General features: G+C 47.3%; 1 protein-coding gene across 2 annotated transcripts; it reads right to left on the bottom strand.

Moving 5' to 3' along the window:
- Nucleotides 1-560: 560 nt before the first annotated feature.
- On the bottom strand, nucleotides 561-13,995 carry DCLRE1C (DNA cross-link repair 1C). 2 transcript variants are annotated; one of them, XM_075427647.1, is made up of 14 exons: nucleotides 13,867-13,995; nucleotides 13,733-13,784; nucleotides 11,823-11,907; nucleotides 9,352-9,411; nucleotides 8,669-8,724; nucleotides 7,926-8,027; nucleotides 7,587-7,659; nucleotides 7,282-7,422; nucleotides 6,647-6,748; nucleotides 5,347-5,483; nucleotides 5,122-5,176; nucleotides 3,676-3,764; nucleotides 2,734-2,834; nucleotides 561-1,936 (listed from the first exon to the last, which is right to left on the bottom strand). In XM_075427647.1, exons 1-14 carry the CDS (start codon nucleotides 13,973-13,975, stop codon nucleotides 969-971), a joined length of 2,130 nt encoding a protein of 709 aa, XP_075283762.1. In that variant the 5' UTR covers nucleotides 13,976-13,995; the 3' UTR covers nucleotides 561-968. The 2 variants fall into 2 exon arrangements, with proteins under 2 accessions (XP_075283762.1, XP_075283763.1); XM_075427648.1 differs by lacking the exon at nucleotides 8,669-8,724 and having other exon boundaries at nucleotides 13,733-13,929.
- Between the last annotated feature and the right edge of the window lie 11 nt (nucleotides 13,996-14,006).

Raw genomic sequence — 14,006 nt, 5'->3', positions numbered from 1 at the left:
TTTAGAAGCTGAGAATTTGGCAGGCACACGTGCATGGAGAACCTGTTGTCTAGATATCAAGACATCTAAACATGTCTGAACTCAGTGAAGTCAATGGAAATGTTGCAGAGATGAGATCTGGTAATACCAGAGCCTTGAGTGACATAACAGCCTGTCCAGGGTGACAGGTCGGCTTCTGTTGCTGTGACAGCCTCCAGAGCAGGCTGGTGCCTCTGGAACCATGTGCCACAGGATTTTATTTTTAAGTTGCTCTGAAAAACAATTCAGAACAAACCAAAACGTGGAGGAACTGGTGATAAGTTGTTCGCAATGAGCGAGATCTAAACCAGAAGCAGTGGCATATAGTGCCTCATTGAGGAGTTAAAAGTGGATGACAATGGTTGCTCACGGTAGAGAGACTGCTTGAAAAGAACAATTTGGGGTTTTTTTAAACTTTTGTCAGTAATTCTCTAGTCTGTTCTGCAGTTCTTTTTAAAAATAACTGCACTGAAACCTCAGGATTAAAGTGAAACTATTGCATTGTTTGCATGGTTGTTCCTGAAAGATGTTGTGTTCCTCCCCACAGTTCAAAACGTGGTATTTTATTAAAACCTGAAATTACATATATATCAAAGGCAAACTCTTAGAGCTCATGATAAAAAGACACACTAAATCCCATTTAGTGTTCTACCCTTAGTTCTTAGTCCATTTTTTGTCTCCTGACTGTTCTGGAGAACTGAACCTTGGGAGGTAGAAGGCTTTTGCAGTCCCTGCTAGGAATGCTTCCCTTTCAGCATTTCGTGGAAGGAACAATGAAGTGACGCAGGCTGCAAATGTCTGTTTCTGACAGTAAGGTATTTCTGAAGAAATTGCATGAAATAGCATAGATGCGGATAGTAATCGGCTCTAAAGAGAAAAATAATTTCCAGCTTAATGAACAACTTTCAGTTGTTCAGTTATTACCACGATGTCACCAGTTCCACCTGTCTTCAGGAGACTTTTTTGTTACTGAGTATGTTTTCGCCTGCTGCTAGCTTCGTATATAAACAGTGCAGTTTGTCTGGCTGAGGCGCTTCAGCGTCAGGAGTCAAGGGGATTTCGAAGTCGGAGGAGCTCTGGGAGTCCCTCCTCAGCTCTAGATCGGGAGTCCTGGAGTCGTCGCTCCACTCCACCGGCGCACCTTGAACGCGAGCAGTGCCAGCTTCTGCGTCCTTCTCACGGCCTTTGCTTTTCAAGTCACCGGCAGCGTCATGGACACAAGATCTGCTCTGACCCGGTGGCTTCCACCTGCTGTCCTCAGGCTGACCGTCTCTGGCAGCCTCCTGCCACCCAGGAATAACCGCTCTGCCCCCGCCTTTGCCGAAGCAGCTGAAGTCCAAGGCGCTTCTCTCCTGGGAGGTGATGAGCACCGTGTCCGTTTGGCTATCCCAGCCCTGGCTGCCCTGCTCCGATATGTATGTCGACTGAGAAGAATTCTGGGAGGAGATGTGCGTGGAGTCGCTTACTCCATCCGAATCACTGAAGAGCGACTGGGACCCGCCAGCATCTGCTGAAGATGGGAAGTTGTCCTCATTTTCAGAGCTTTCTTCTAGCTTGTTGCACTTAAAAAATGCATCCCAGCGAGGGATGTTGGCATTAGACTCCTGTTGGTCGCTCGTTACTCCATTGAAATTTGATGTGGAAGTGGCGTCTGGCTCAGGGGAGAGAATTTGAACTATATTTTTTTCAGATTCTTCTTCATCATCTTCATCATCATCATTTGATTCCTCACAGTCCATGAAGTCTACCTTGAGGGAGGTGAAAGTTGGGGTTGCTTTGCAGCTTTCTGTGCTCTTATTAATGTTTCCTTCAGCATTTTCAGATTGTCCTGTGCTGGAGGGCCTGCTCTCGTCTCTCTGCTGTTTTGGAATCTTAGGCCTTGCAGAGGGTAGTTCCGAGTCAAAGAGATCATCTTCATCTGTCAGGAAAAGAACAGGAAGAAAAAAAAAAAACAACACTTAAGGAAAGTTCTGGTCTCTGATAAAATTCTGTTGACAGCAAAGTTCTAATAAAAATTTGTTTAGTATGAGGAGAGGAAAGAGTTCTTTAACCCAGATGGAGCCTTAGCAGGATGTCAATGACAGCGTTTGCCGTGCCCAGCACGGTGCCTTCTGAGGAAACAGCTGGCTGCCATCCTCCACGTGAGCTGTGGCAGATCAGAAGGAGCCCTGGTAGACACCTGTGTTCAGACCTGATGTGTTTCGCCAGGCCTGCATCACCCTTGTGTACTCGGGACTTCAGAAATAGCCAGAGAGGATGCAACGGGCCCAAAGTTGGCTTCCAGCTCCCAAGTGGCTTTGCAGAGGCAACCATTCACCTAAGAAGTTAAAAAAGCTACAAGGTGCTAAAAGGCCAGCAGTGCGAGATAATGAAGAGATTCCACTGACACAGCACTCTGTCCCCCTCAACGCAGGAGGTGGCACAAGTCAAGTCAGAAACAGCTTTACTAGGGATGGTCCAGGACAGTGGGGTGGAACCCTTCCAGACACTTACAGGGCAGTTCAGCATGAAGTACGTTTTAAGATTGCAAACACCATTTCACACAGTCAGTGCTCTCTCACCCTCCTGAACCCCAAGTTCCTTTACTCTGTATTTCTCCTTTCTAACCGTTGCTTTGAACGCAGACGGACTCTGATGAGCATGGTGGCTTTTGGCACTTCTGCTTGGTCTCAGCCTTTCATTTAGGGCACCGCAATGAAAGAATTTAACCTTTACCTGTATCAGATAAGTCTCTGCTGTGGACTCTCTTCAGGGTTCCTAAGGGCTTGTACCTGGGTTCCAGGTTTCTCCTGTACGACCGGCACAATGGCTTTAATCTGGCGGGAAAGAGAAAAGCAGTCAGTCCATGTTCAGAACTCGGCAGATACTCTCAGGAGCAGAAGTAAATCTTTTAACTTGATGTAAGTACACCGCTTCATGCCTTTCACAGGCACGGCAGCAAAAGTGTTAAAGCAAAGGCAGCAATATTTATTGGTGAGCTTAGGCAGCTTAAATATAGAAATCTGTCATTTCTGTATATTTATCTTAAAACATGTACACCATTTGGAAACTGTTTTGTAGTCGCTTGCTTAGAGAAGACAACAGGCTTCAAAATCTGACTGCCGCGTTATTCCCCAATTGTAAAATATCTTTCTTACTAAAGATGAAAAGGAACAAAGAAACGAGTCCTCTTTTTGCCCAGAGTGAGCGATACCGCTGCCCTGCTGCGCCATCGGAGCGCTTTCTAAGCTGCCAACCTCTAACGGCACCGGAGCGCAGGCCTCCGCGATGCTGCACGGAGGCCAGGAGTTCAAGTCCCCAGGGAAACCCTCTTTAAAGGGGACTTCCGAGAAGTAGCAATGACAAATAGAAATAGGTCACAGAATGAAGTGAGATGGATGTGTATTCAGATTCCACCCAGAGTTTAATGGCAGAAAACCCTCTACAGGTACACTTAAGTAGTGTGTGGAGTACAGACTCCCAGACCTGGCAGGACATACAAGTGTTCTTCAGAAAGCTGAAGTTTGCAGGACTGAATACAGGGGAAAAAAAAAATTAATCGATTATCAGAGAAGTAAAGCAAAAGGCAGGGCCTGCTTGAGAGGCTGCGATTCGGGAGGGATTCGGTTGTCTGTACAAGAGCAGAGCTCAGAGCACTTCCATTCAGCAGCCACTTACATCTCCATCACTTTGTCCTCCGTCCCACCCACTGGCAGAACATTGGGATACACGTTCACAGGACGGATATAGCTCAGAAAATCCTTTATCTACATTGAAGAAAAGAAGAAATGGTTTAACAACTTCCATCAACGGTTAGTAACGTCACTTAGTGGCAGCGCTAATGAAAGCACACCCACAACAAGTACTACCAGCTGTCTCATGTAAAGACCCAGGAGCCACGCTCTTATCCACAGGGATAGCTCCGTAGCAAGAAGACAGGTCTGAAAGGATGCTGAGAACTCAGCCTCACCCAGCCGCCTCACAGCAACCACCAACCACTACGCAGGCCGTCGCTATCTCCGAAAGAAAAGGCTAGACCACCCCTCCTAGGGAGCGCGATCCAGCACCTCACTGTCCGTACTGCCGTAGGTCTTTCCAGAGCTGCATTCTTCTTACTGGACTTCATGTCCCTAACTGTGCAGATCAGAGCAGTCCCTTCCCCAGAGGCTCTTCCTACAGTCTCCCCTCAAGTCCACTGTGACAAAACATGTCACTTTTCCCAGGCCTTACTCCATGGACTTCTAGATGCTCTCCAGAGAGTAAATTTCTTGAAGAACTGTGTCCAGCTCCACTCCAGCTGAGGTGTTACCAGAGCTGCGTGCTGAAAACAGCCACAGTTTGCAGATGACAATCCTGTCTCTACAGACCAGTGGGACCCAAACCTCCACGTGCAAAACCAGAAGGGTCTGTTACAGCACGCTACCCCGCATTCTGCCAGCAAAGCTGCCATCTTCTATGCACCACTCTGTTTAAAATTCTGCAAAGCAGAGCAAATTAAAACGTAACCAGGATCTTAAAACCAGGACTGTTCCTAGGGCTCTGAACAATCTCCATTTTGTATGTGCAAGGCTTTGAAACAGGTTAGTCGTTAGCACTAATCCAGTTTCAGTTCAGTTTCTTAGGAGAGAGAGGTATTCTAAGAACTTTGTCAAGTCATATTAAATGGAAGTGTGTGATTCTGGAGAGGATGCTGCCACGACCAATTTCCTTTTAACACAGAAAGAGGAGAAACAGCGGCAGCTATGACATGAGAAAATTCTGTTTAAATGCACGGGCAGGGAAAAGAAGGCAAACGCACCCAAAACTGAGTCACAGCAGATAAACAACATACTGAAAACCATAATTCCAAGCTTGCATAGTTACACAATAATCTAAAATAAAAAGACAACTGTAGCAGCAACCAATACTCTGAGAACAAAAAACTAGGCTTGTAATCCTGCCCTACCTTGACATGTTCTTCTGCAGCTCTATTAAAACAGACTTCTCTGTCTTCAGCACCCAGAACTTCCTATTCCCTTATGTCTTATATTGTGACAGGTCATCTCATCCACTCCAAAATAATCAAAACTCCTGTAATTTTTTTTTTTTAAATCGATGTATACTCAGTGCTGCAAGTATACAAACCTCGCTGTATGAAGAATGGAAAGAGAAACAAGCTCTGTATGTACTCTCCCCAGTCCTAAAAAAAAAAAAAAAAAGAGGCACAGAAATCAGGTAACTGCTCCTCATCCTCAGTCAACAGCCAAGCATAACCTGCTCTGAAAAAGTCCATTCTGAGCTTCAGTCCTACAAGCATCAGGCACAATACGCACCTGAAACAACAGGTTTCTGCCGGGCCCAAATGCTCACCTCACTATCACATTGGTTTTCTTGATCCTTTCTCCAAACCACATGGTGGAGGGTTTGATGCTGATTATGTGCAAGGGAGTTCCATTTTGGCAAGTCATCCCACAGGGCAGTCTGTTCCATCGAAAGCAGTCATCATCCTGCAAATGCAATACAAAATTAAGTGTAATCCTGACCTTTTCTCCTCCAGAAACTGAACAACATCGTATCTAGCCAGACCAAGTTTTCACCTCACTCCCAACTCCTTTTAAACCCTCTCTGCTGTTGCCTCCTGCTTGTTGGCAGAATTAAGGAAGATTTCAAAGCCCTGGGGGTGAAAGCAAAAACCTCTGGTGCCCAAGTTATCTCTTCCTCCATTTTACCCGTTGGAGGAAGGGGATCAGCGAGAAACAGGCCCATCATGGGCATCAACACTTGGCTTCGTGGCTAGTGCTGCCGTGGGGGTTTTGGGTTTTATGACAATGGGACTTTCTTCAGTGATAATAACCTGTTAGAGAGGGATGGGACCCACCTGTCTAGAAGAGGCAAGGGGATCTTTGGCAACAGGCTGGCCAGCCTGGTGTGGAGGGCTTTAAACTGAAGGACTCGGGGGGGTGGGGGGCAAAGTCACAGTGCTCAAGCCATCCCATCTGGCTGGGGATTAAGAGTGGCTAATCAGAGCAGGGACAAATATTCCTCAGCTGTGTCCCAAGCTGAAAAGCAAAAGGCCAACAACCATGAAGGTGGGCATGGACACGGCAGATCCTCTTGCACCCCTCCAGGGAAACCAGCATGCTGGAGTTCCTCCCTGAAATGTCTGTACACCAGTGCAGCAGCGTGGGCAATAAGCAGGAAGAATCAGAGATCTGTGTGCGGTCGCAGGGCCACGATCTCATTGCAGTCACAGAAACGTGGTGGGACAGCTCGCATGACTGGAATGCCATCATGGATGGCTACACACTCTTTAGGAAAGACAGGCCAACAAGGCAAGGTGGTGGAGTTGCTCTGTATGTGGCTGCGGGAGGCACCGTCTGAGCTGCTTTTGACAGATTTAAAGGGATAACACCCAACTGGTCTAATCTGCTGCTTGTCTTCATTTAACAATACAACTTCCAAGTTTCAAATACAATTAAAACTATTTCTAGCATCAGATGATTTTTTTTTTACTATTTTTAAAAAATGCACTAACTGAAGTTCTCCCTCTCCTTTGCATTAAGCCACCGTTTGGCCCAAGTCTTCATCAGCACGCTAGCACTGACACATGAGCACCTATAACCAGTCTTCCACAGCAACGTTAGCAGAGGCTTTGCAAAATGCTACGCACCCGAGGATGTCGACAGGCGTGAATCTGCGTGTGTCGGTCTGTAGTAACATGGTAGAGGATTTCTGGCATGTTTCTGAACATATCCAGTTTGTTCACGTGCACCTAGAGAAAGGCGGAGTTCACTCTTCATTAGCTCGAGGTGTTTGCCAGAGTGCAGCTGGAGCAACTGTACAGATGTAGTTCTGCTCTCCGCAAATGCCGGTAGGCATTTAAACTACTAAACTAGTACCCACTAGTAATGTCCAAGTGGAGGAGTGTTAGCCAAAAGTAACTTGGACGTCTAGAACAAGCAGAACATACCTCCTATGCTGAAGACGGATGAATATTCATCAAAGAATAACTATTAATATCATATGTAAATGAGAAGCCTTTTATCATTCACAAGACAAAAGCAAGAGAGGTAAAGACAGAGCTTGAAAAATGGGGATTAACTTCTCCCTGGAGAGCCCAGATTCTCCGGACTGAAATCCACTACTTGGCTCACTCTGGGCACAGCTGTAACTTTTTAAGTGTGGTTAATGAAAGCGTGCATGGCTTCACGTACAGCAGACCTCCGAACAGCCCCTTCCAGCTCGATGGCTGGCCACGATCATTACTGGGGATCTATTCAAAAGCGCCAATCACAGAAACGTTACCTTGATTCCAAGTTCCTCACTGAGGTTTACAAATAAATATTCATATCCGTAAGCAGCTTTGCAGTTCAGCCACACAACATGATAGCGAGTCAGCGAGGTCCAGCTTCGCACTAACTCCAAGATCCCCTTCAAACATTCCTCCTGAAAAGTTTACAAAGTTCTGTGAATCGTCATCAAAGATACTCCCAAAGCGCTGTGATTTGGTAACGCCAAATGGCATTGCCTTGCAAGGTGCACCTACCAAAGGGGTGGTTAATTAATTAGTGGCTTTAGGACCTTTCTTCTCACAGCTTATTTAGACTTACCCGGCTTGGTATATGATAAAATCTGGGATCACAAAAAGTGGTGTCCAAATACACACTCTGGATGTCTTTTACTCTGAAAGAGAGAAATGTGATGATATCTGAGCGTGCAGTGCACCACAGTACTAAGATACACCATTCCCTCTCTCCTCAAAAGCAGGCAATTCTTTCTCTTTATTACAAAGAGCAAGTCCAAGGGGTTTGTAACTGCAGTACTGCTACTGCCTGACTGCAAATATATTTAATCCAGAAAGAAAAAATAAAAGAAAGAGGAAAAAGAGTACATTATCCCTGCATTGTCCACGCCTGTGGGATCAATCCCACAAAGAGCTGAAGCCTTACCTGGTCCCTGAATGCAAAAGCTCCATTCTGGCTGCTTCTCCTTTTGCAAGCCTGAAATCCCCCGTATACAGCACAGTGCCATTCTCACCTTCAAACAAAAACCTACAAACAGAAACACCGTGGTCAAACTCCACAACGTCAAGCACTAAAAGCCAGGTGTCAGTTTGTTACCTGACTTAGAGCGGTCTATGTGACTAGTGTATGATGTCATAGAAATACTGGGCTCAATTTAGCCCTAGAGTCATTTCAAAGAAACCCAATAATTCAGGCTCGGTATGTCTGGAAAATGACCTGCGCCGAGGCTGGTCAGAGCCGAAGACAAAAGCAGCACAGATTCTGCAAGGGTAGCCCGGCTGCAGCCAAAGCAATCTACTGGGCCTCTGTACCAGGAAGCTGGGTGCCTTCTTTTTAATGTCATACTTAAGAAATGGAGGATTTATTTTTAATCGCAGTATTGTATGTTATTTTTAAGTACAGCTGAAATCAAGAAAGTTGTTATTCCTAGGCATGGGGAAAAGTAATCTGCCCCGCCAAGGCAACAACTTCTGTCTGGACAGATCCCAGGTAATACAGTGATCTTCCAACCTCAACCAAAGCTGGCGGGCCCTGCCACAACAGTATTATCTCCAAGTAAGAATTTTAAACTCACTAGCTTTTTCTACTTAGAAAAAAACCAGTACTTGGTGAGAACTCTACAGGACAAATTGCTCAGCAGAGACACTGAGAGTACTGAAAGGACGTACATGACTGATCCTGGACAGTGACCGGCTGGTAAAAGTGTCACCTCTATATCTTCTTTCTGGAAGAGACGGTTAGCATTATTTTCACGCTGTAGTGAGTACTGCCATTACCTCCACTGACACAGTGAAAGCGATGCATTACTCTCCACAGCCTCTTGCAGCATTTAGCATCACTTCTGAACAAGAAGAAAGTCTCCTCCCATTCCAACAAACCCTGAACGGCAATGACCGTCCTGTCGTGCCAGAAGAGATGACTGAATATTGTGTGGTGCCCATGAAAGCCGCTCAGCCAGAAGACCGTCCTATGTCCTTGGCTCCCAGTGAACACGCACCAGGGAAACATCCTGCAATACACTTTGCCTGGAGATGCTCTACCAGACCTTTAAGTCCTGCACTTAAAGCTTGTTAAATAAGCCAGGAAATATAAGGTGTAAAAAATCACAAGAGAAAGCTGTAACTTGGAGATCACTCATACCGCAGAAAGACATTACCAAAAAAATGATATGATAGTAAGAACAAAGCGGGGAAGAAGAATTCACGTGGCAGCACATCTTCAGAAACGGAGAACACGCATTTCAAAAACAGCTTGACCACTTGGGATGTTACAGGTGAAATCTGTTTCCCATGCTCATTTAAACATCATTACTTCCCACTACAAAGACATGAATCTTTTTTTTGTGACTTACCTCACCAGATGTTTCATCTACTAAAGAAATTTGAGTTGGAGTTTCAACTTCCAATGCAACCTGTAACAAAATGAATAAATGCATTACAGGATTTACTGAACATTTTGTTTCATGCTTACAGCTAAGTATTCATCATGTAGACATCTTTAGTACCCACTGCGGCTAATGTTAAGCCTGTAAAATTAAGCCCATTTTCCTGTAGTACTAAAGTGATGAATTTCCATTTGCAGTGGGGAAAAAAAACTTTCTGAAAGTTGTCTAAAAATGAAATGGAGGTACCCCAGTCAAACTGTCTGTGCCTAAAAAAGTTAGAACACGTTGGACTTCCAACAGCAACAGCGCTGGCTTCTTTGGCTGGATCCCATGCCTGATTTTTGGCTGACTGCAAAGCCCGAGACGTCCCAGTCCCAGAGCTCACCAGTGGATCTCGCTCGGACAGGTCTCTGTGCGGCAGCACAACTTCTCCTCACTGTTCCCTGTTACCAGGAGCAGAGCCCACAAATCACAGGCCGCAGGCATTTCTGTGTTTGCATAGGAGTTATTAATCTATAGACTGCAATTAATCCCCTGTTTTGCCATATCCTCTACTAAACCAGAGTCCTCCAACACACATGCTCTGTGGCTGTCTGCAAGGTTAGTGCTGGAATGCGGGCGCCTCTCCCATCTGCCTGGATTTTTTTTTTCTCCTTTGTTTCAGACAACATTCGTATATAATTCTCCTGCCCAAAAAAGCCCAAGTGAAAGTCTGCTGCCATTGCGCTCCTTCGGTATAACCTCCAGCTTCTCAGCTGAGCAGCCTCCTCAGCACGCTGGGTTTCACTGCACCAGATGGATTCACAAGGGACCGCGTCGCAAACTTCTGGGCAGCTCCATGAGATCTGTTCAGCTGGTACGCACACAAAGATGGTAACGTTTGGCTTCTCCACCAGAAACCACACCACCAAACTCGGAGCTCGCTCCGAAACACAGATACGTGTGCCAAAAAGTATTTTTACTAAAAAAAAAGGTGGCTAGAGCCACTAGCACAAGTTACCTGTTTAAAAATCAACACTAATTTTATCATATGCTATTTCTGAAGCTGAATAAAGTCAAGAGCTGATCTAAATTCTGTACGCTCAATATTTCTCAGTAATTATCAAATTTCCTACTGCAGTGAAACAACTGTCACATTTTAGTGAAGAATTCTTCACTGACAGCCACAGTTCAGCTTCATAAGCATAAATGATAATATCTCCAGCAGAGTTCTCCCCTCATCTTTGATAGTTTAAATGTTAAAGCCAGCATCAGACTCAAAAAAACCTCTCATGCCGTAGCTACAAATAAAGGTCAGACTGGAAATCATAAAAACATTTGTCTGGAAGCTGATATCGTGATTGCTTCTTTCAGTCTGGCAAATATCAAATCAGCTGTTAATTCATTTCCCAGTCACGCTGCAAGTAGAAAGCTTATTTATTGTAAGACAAAGCCTGTGAACAAGACATCCTACAGCCACTATCTGATGTAGGGCCTGTGCAGCTCATGCCATTACCAGCAGTCACTCCTGGGAGCAGCAGCTGCAAACATCTGTGTATTTTTTTAATTGTGTTGATTTGTGTTAATCGTGCTTCATCTTAGACTGTACCATGGGTACCTCTGGCATCTCTTCCCAGATTAAGATTTTCTCAAACAGGGATTTCAGGACCAGCACCGCCTACTTTCCTTTTACTTCTCATACAAACTCCTAATAGCTTACAGGCATCTCCCCGCAAGGGACCTCTTCGTCTAGGTTAAACTCAAGGGATACTGGAAGCAAACGGACACCAGCTTAAAAACAACAAGAAAAAAAAACAACCAACACCAATGAAAAAGTCACCACAACCCCACCCCATTTCATTTTTGCCGGTCCAAGGCTTAGAAGAATTGCTGCCTACACACACTGTGCTCCTTCACACATCAAACACGCCTAAGGGATGCTCAGAGTCTTTTTTACAGAGCCCTGAATCATGTTCATGCTCCAAATCATTAAATCTTTCTGTTTCCAAATAGTGGAAATCAAGTAAACTAAGTTCTCTGGTGATTTTACATCACTACAACATTTTCATGTTAGAGACAGTCCATTTTCCAAACAGCAAAAGGAGAATAATGTAACTAAAAGCTTACACATAGCCCAAGCAATACGAGACTTTAAATGAAGCAAAGGGGAAATGAAATAAGAACAGGAGCAAAGAGTCATGAGCAAGGTAAGGAAATGAAGGAGAAAAAAGTTGAAAGAAAACGATAAATTTTGTGGAGGGAAAACCAAGATTTAACAGCAAACAACAGTAAACCAATCCCATATAGCAAGCAGCAAGAAAAGGCATACTGATGTAGTAACTTGAGCCCTGAAACACTGTATCAACACCAACATTTAGACATTTCTGAGGAGGGGAAGCTGCTTCTTCCACAGAATCGCTGTTTGGAAAGCGATAATTTAAAAATAAACAAAAACTCACAATATGATTCTCCCAAAACTTGTATTTCCAGCTAGTCAGCAGCAGTTCCTTAGTTACTGGTGAGCAGTATAATTTAACTTTCAGGCTGTGAGGAGACAAAAAACACAGATGACTGTTTTTTAGAGCAGAGGCAGGGAACAATCTAATGACGCATCAGCACCTGGCACCTAGTACATCAAAACACGCGCTCAGACCCCTCTCATCTGAGGAGCCCTGCAGAGCAGTACACCTGCAGGAGCGGTCTTGCCCCAGCCTGAAGTCAGAGCAAGGTGAATTACTCCACCTTGTTGAGTAGGATTTTCTTCAATGCAGAAAACCCAAAGACTTACCTGTGTGTGCCTGTGCATGCGTATTTTTTGCACAGAAATAAATAGAGTGTGTGGCACATGGTCACACGTACACACATCTTTGCTTATTTCTATACCCGCCAAGGTCTACTTCAGACACGTGTGCTTTCCCTGGAACAGGCAATGGGGACAGTTAGCATGCAGCAGAACACAGGAGACCTCCTACAAGGCTCTAGCTTTTCCACAGTGCACAGAGACCTGACAGGCAAAGAGAGCGTCTCTGCTCACACTTGAGGAGATGCAATATCTACTCTAATAAATGAAATGGTGCCTATGAACTGGCCCACAACCTCCCTGGGCCCGTTCCCGTGTTTGACTATCCTCATGGAGAAAAAGGTGTCCCTTGCCCTTTCTTTAGGCACCTCCAAGAAGAGTCTGGCTCCATCTTCTCTACCCCTACCTGCAAACAGCGATACACGGTTGTCTCCTGCTCTTAAGGCTGAAGACATCCAGCTCGCAGCCTCTCCGCACACATCACGTGCTCCAGCCCCAGACCAGCTTGGTGGTCCTGCTCCAAAACACTGAGGTTGGGTTTTGTCCAGGGGAGGCCAGGATGGGGCTCAGCAGTGCTGACCAGAGGCGAACAAGTCTCTCCCTCAAACTGCTGGCTGCCTGCTTGCTCACACACCTCAGAGCGCAGCTGGCCTCCTGCGCAGCACAGCCACGGCGCTGTCCCCACGCACTGACACACTCCCACGGAGCAACAGCAGCGAGGATCCTCAGGGATTCACAAACCTCATGGGTTCAGCAAGGCCAAGTGCGCCTGGGTCAGGGAATCCCCAGTACCGATACAGGCTGAGGGATAAAGGGCTTGAGAGAAGGACTTGTGGGTACAGGTGGATGAAAAGCTGGAGAAGAGCCACCAGTGTGCGCTCGCAGCCCAGAAGGCCAACCGTGCCCTGGGCGGCATCCCCAGCAGCGTGGGCACAGGGCGAGGGAGGGGACTCTGCCCCTCTGCTCCACTCTGGTGAGACCCCCCCGGGAGTCCTGCGTCCAGCTCTGGAGCCCTCAGCACAGGACAGACCTGGAGCTGTTGGAGCGGGGCCGGAGGAGGCCACAAAAATGGTCCGAGGGCTGGAGCACCTCTGCTGTGAGGAAAGGCTGAGAGAGCTGGGGCTGTTCAGCCTGGAGAGGAGAAGGCTGTGGGGAGACCTTACAGCAGCCTGCCAGTGCCTGAAGCGGCCTGCAAGAAAGCTGGAGAGGGACTTTTACAAGGGCCTGGAGTGACAGGACAAGGGGTGACGGCTTTAAACTGCCACAGGGTAGGTTCAGACTGGATACAAGGAAGGAATTCTTTACCGTGAGGGCGGTGCGGCCCTGGCCCCGGTTGCCCAGAGAAGCTGTGGCTGCCCCCTCCCCGGCGGTGCTGCAGGCCAGCTGGACGGGGCCCCGAGCAGCCCGCTCCGCGGCGCGTGTCCCTGCCCGCGGCAGGGGTTGGACGAGACGGCCTCTCCCGGCCCCCTCCAGCCCGCTCGCCCCTCAACCCTCGCCCCCGGCTTCGCCCCGCGCCCGCCGCCGCCCCACGGCCGCCCCCCCCCCCCGCCGCGCGCCTTCCCCCCGTACCTGCCCCGCAGCCTCCTCCTCATGGCGGGCGCGCGCAGCCCCCTCATGTGATCTGGGGAGACAGGCAGAGCCGTCAGGGGGCGGCAGGGAGGGCTGGGGGCGCGTTGCCATGGGGACGGGGGGGCGTGGCTCACCCTTGTGGCAGTGCGAGAGGAAGTAGGCGCGCGCGCGCAGGTTGTCGCGGTCGAAGCGGTCGATGGACAGGGCCGGGTACTCGCGCACGCGACCCCCGAACCGGCTCATGGCGGCGGGCGGTGCGCCGCTTCCGCCACGC

The sequence above is a fragment of the Opisthocomus hoazin genome, chromosome 8 (genome assembly GCF_030867145.1).
Source record: "Opisthocomus hoazin isolate bOpiHoa1 chromosome 8, bOpiHoa1.hap1, whole genome shotgun sequence".
Classification (NCBI taxonomy): Eukaryota; Metazoa; Chordata; class Aves; order Opisthocomiformes; family Opisthocomidae; genus Opisthocomus; species Opisthocomus hoazin.
Note: the sequence above shows the minus strand (reverse complement) of the source record. Positions and strands in the feature narration are given on the sequence as shown.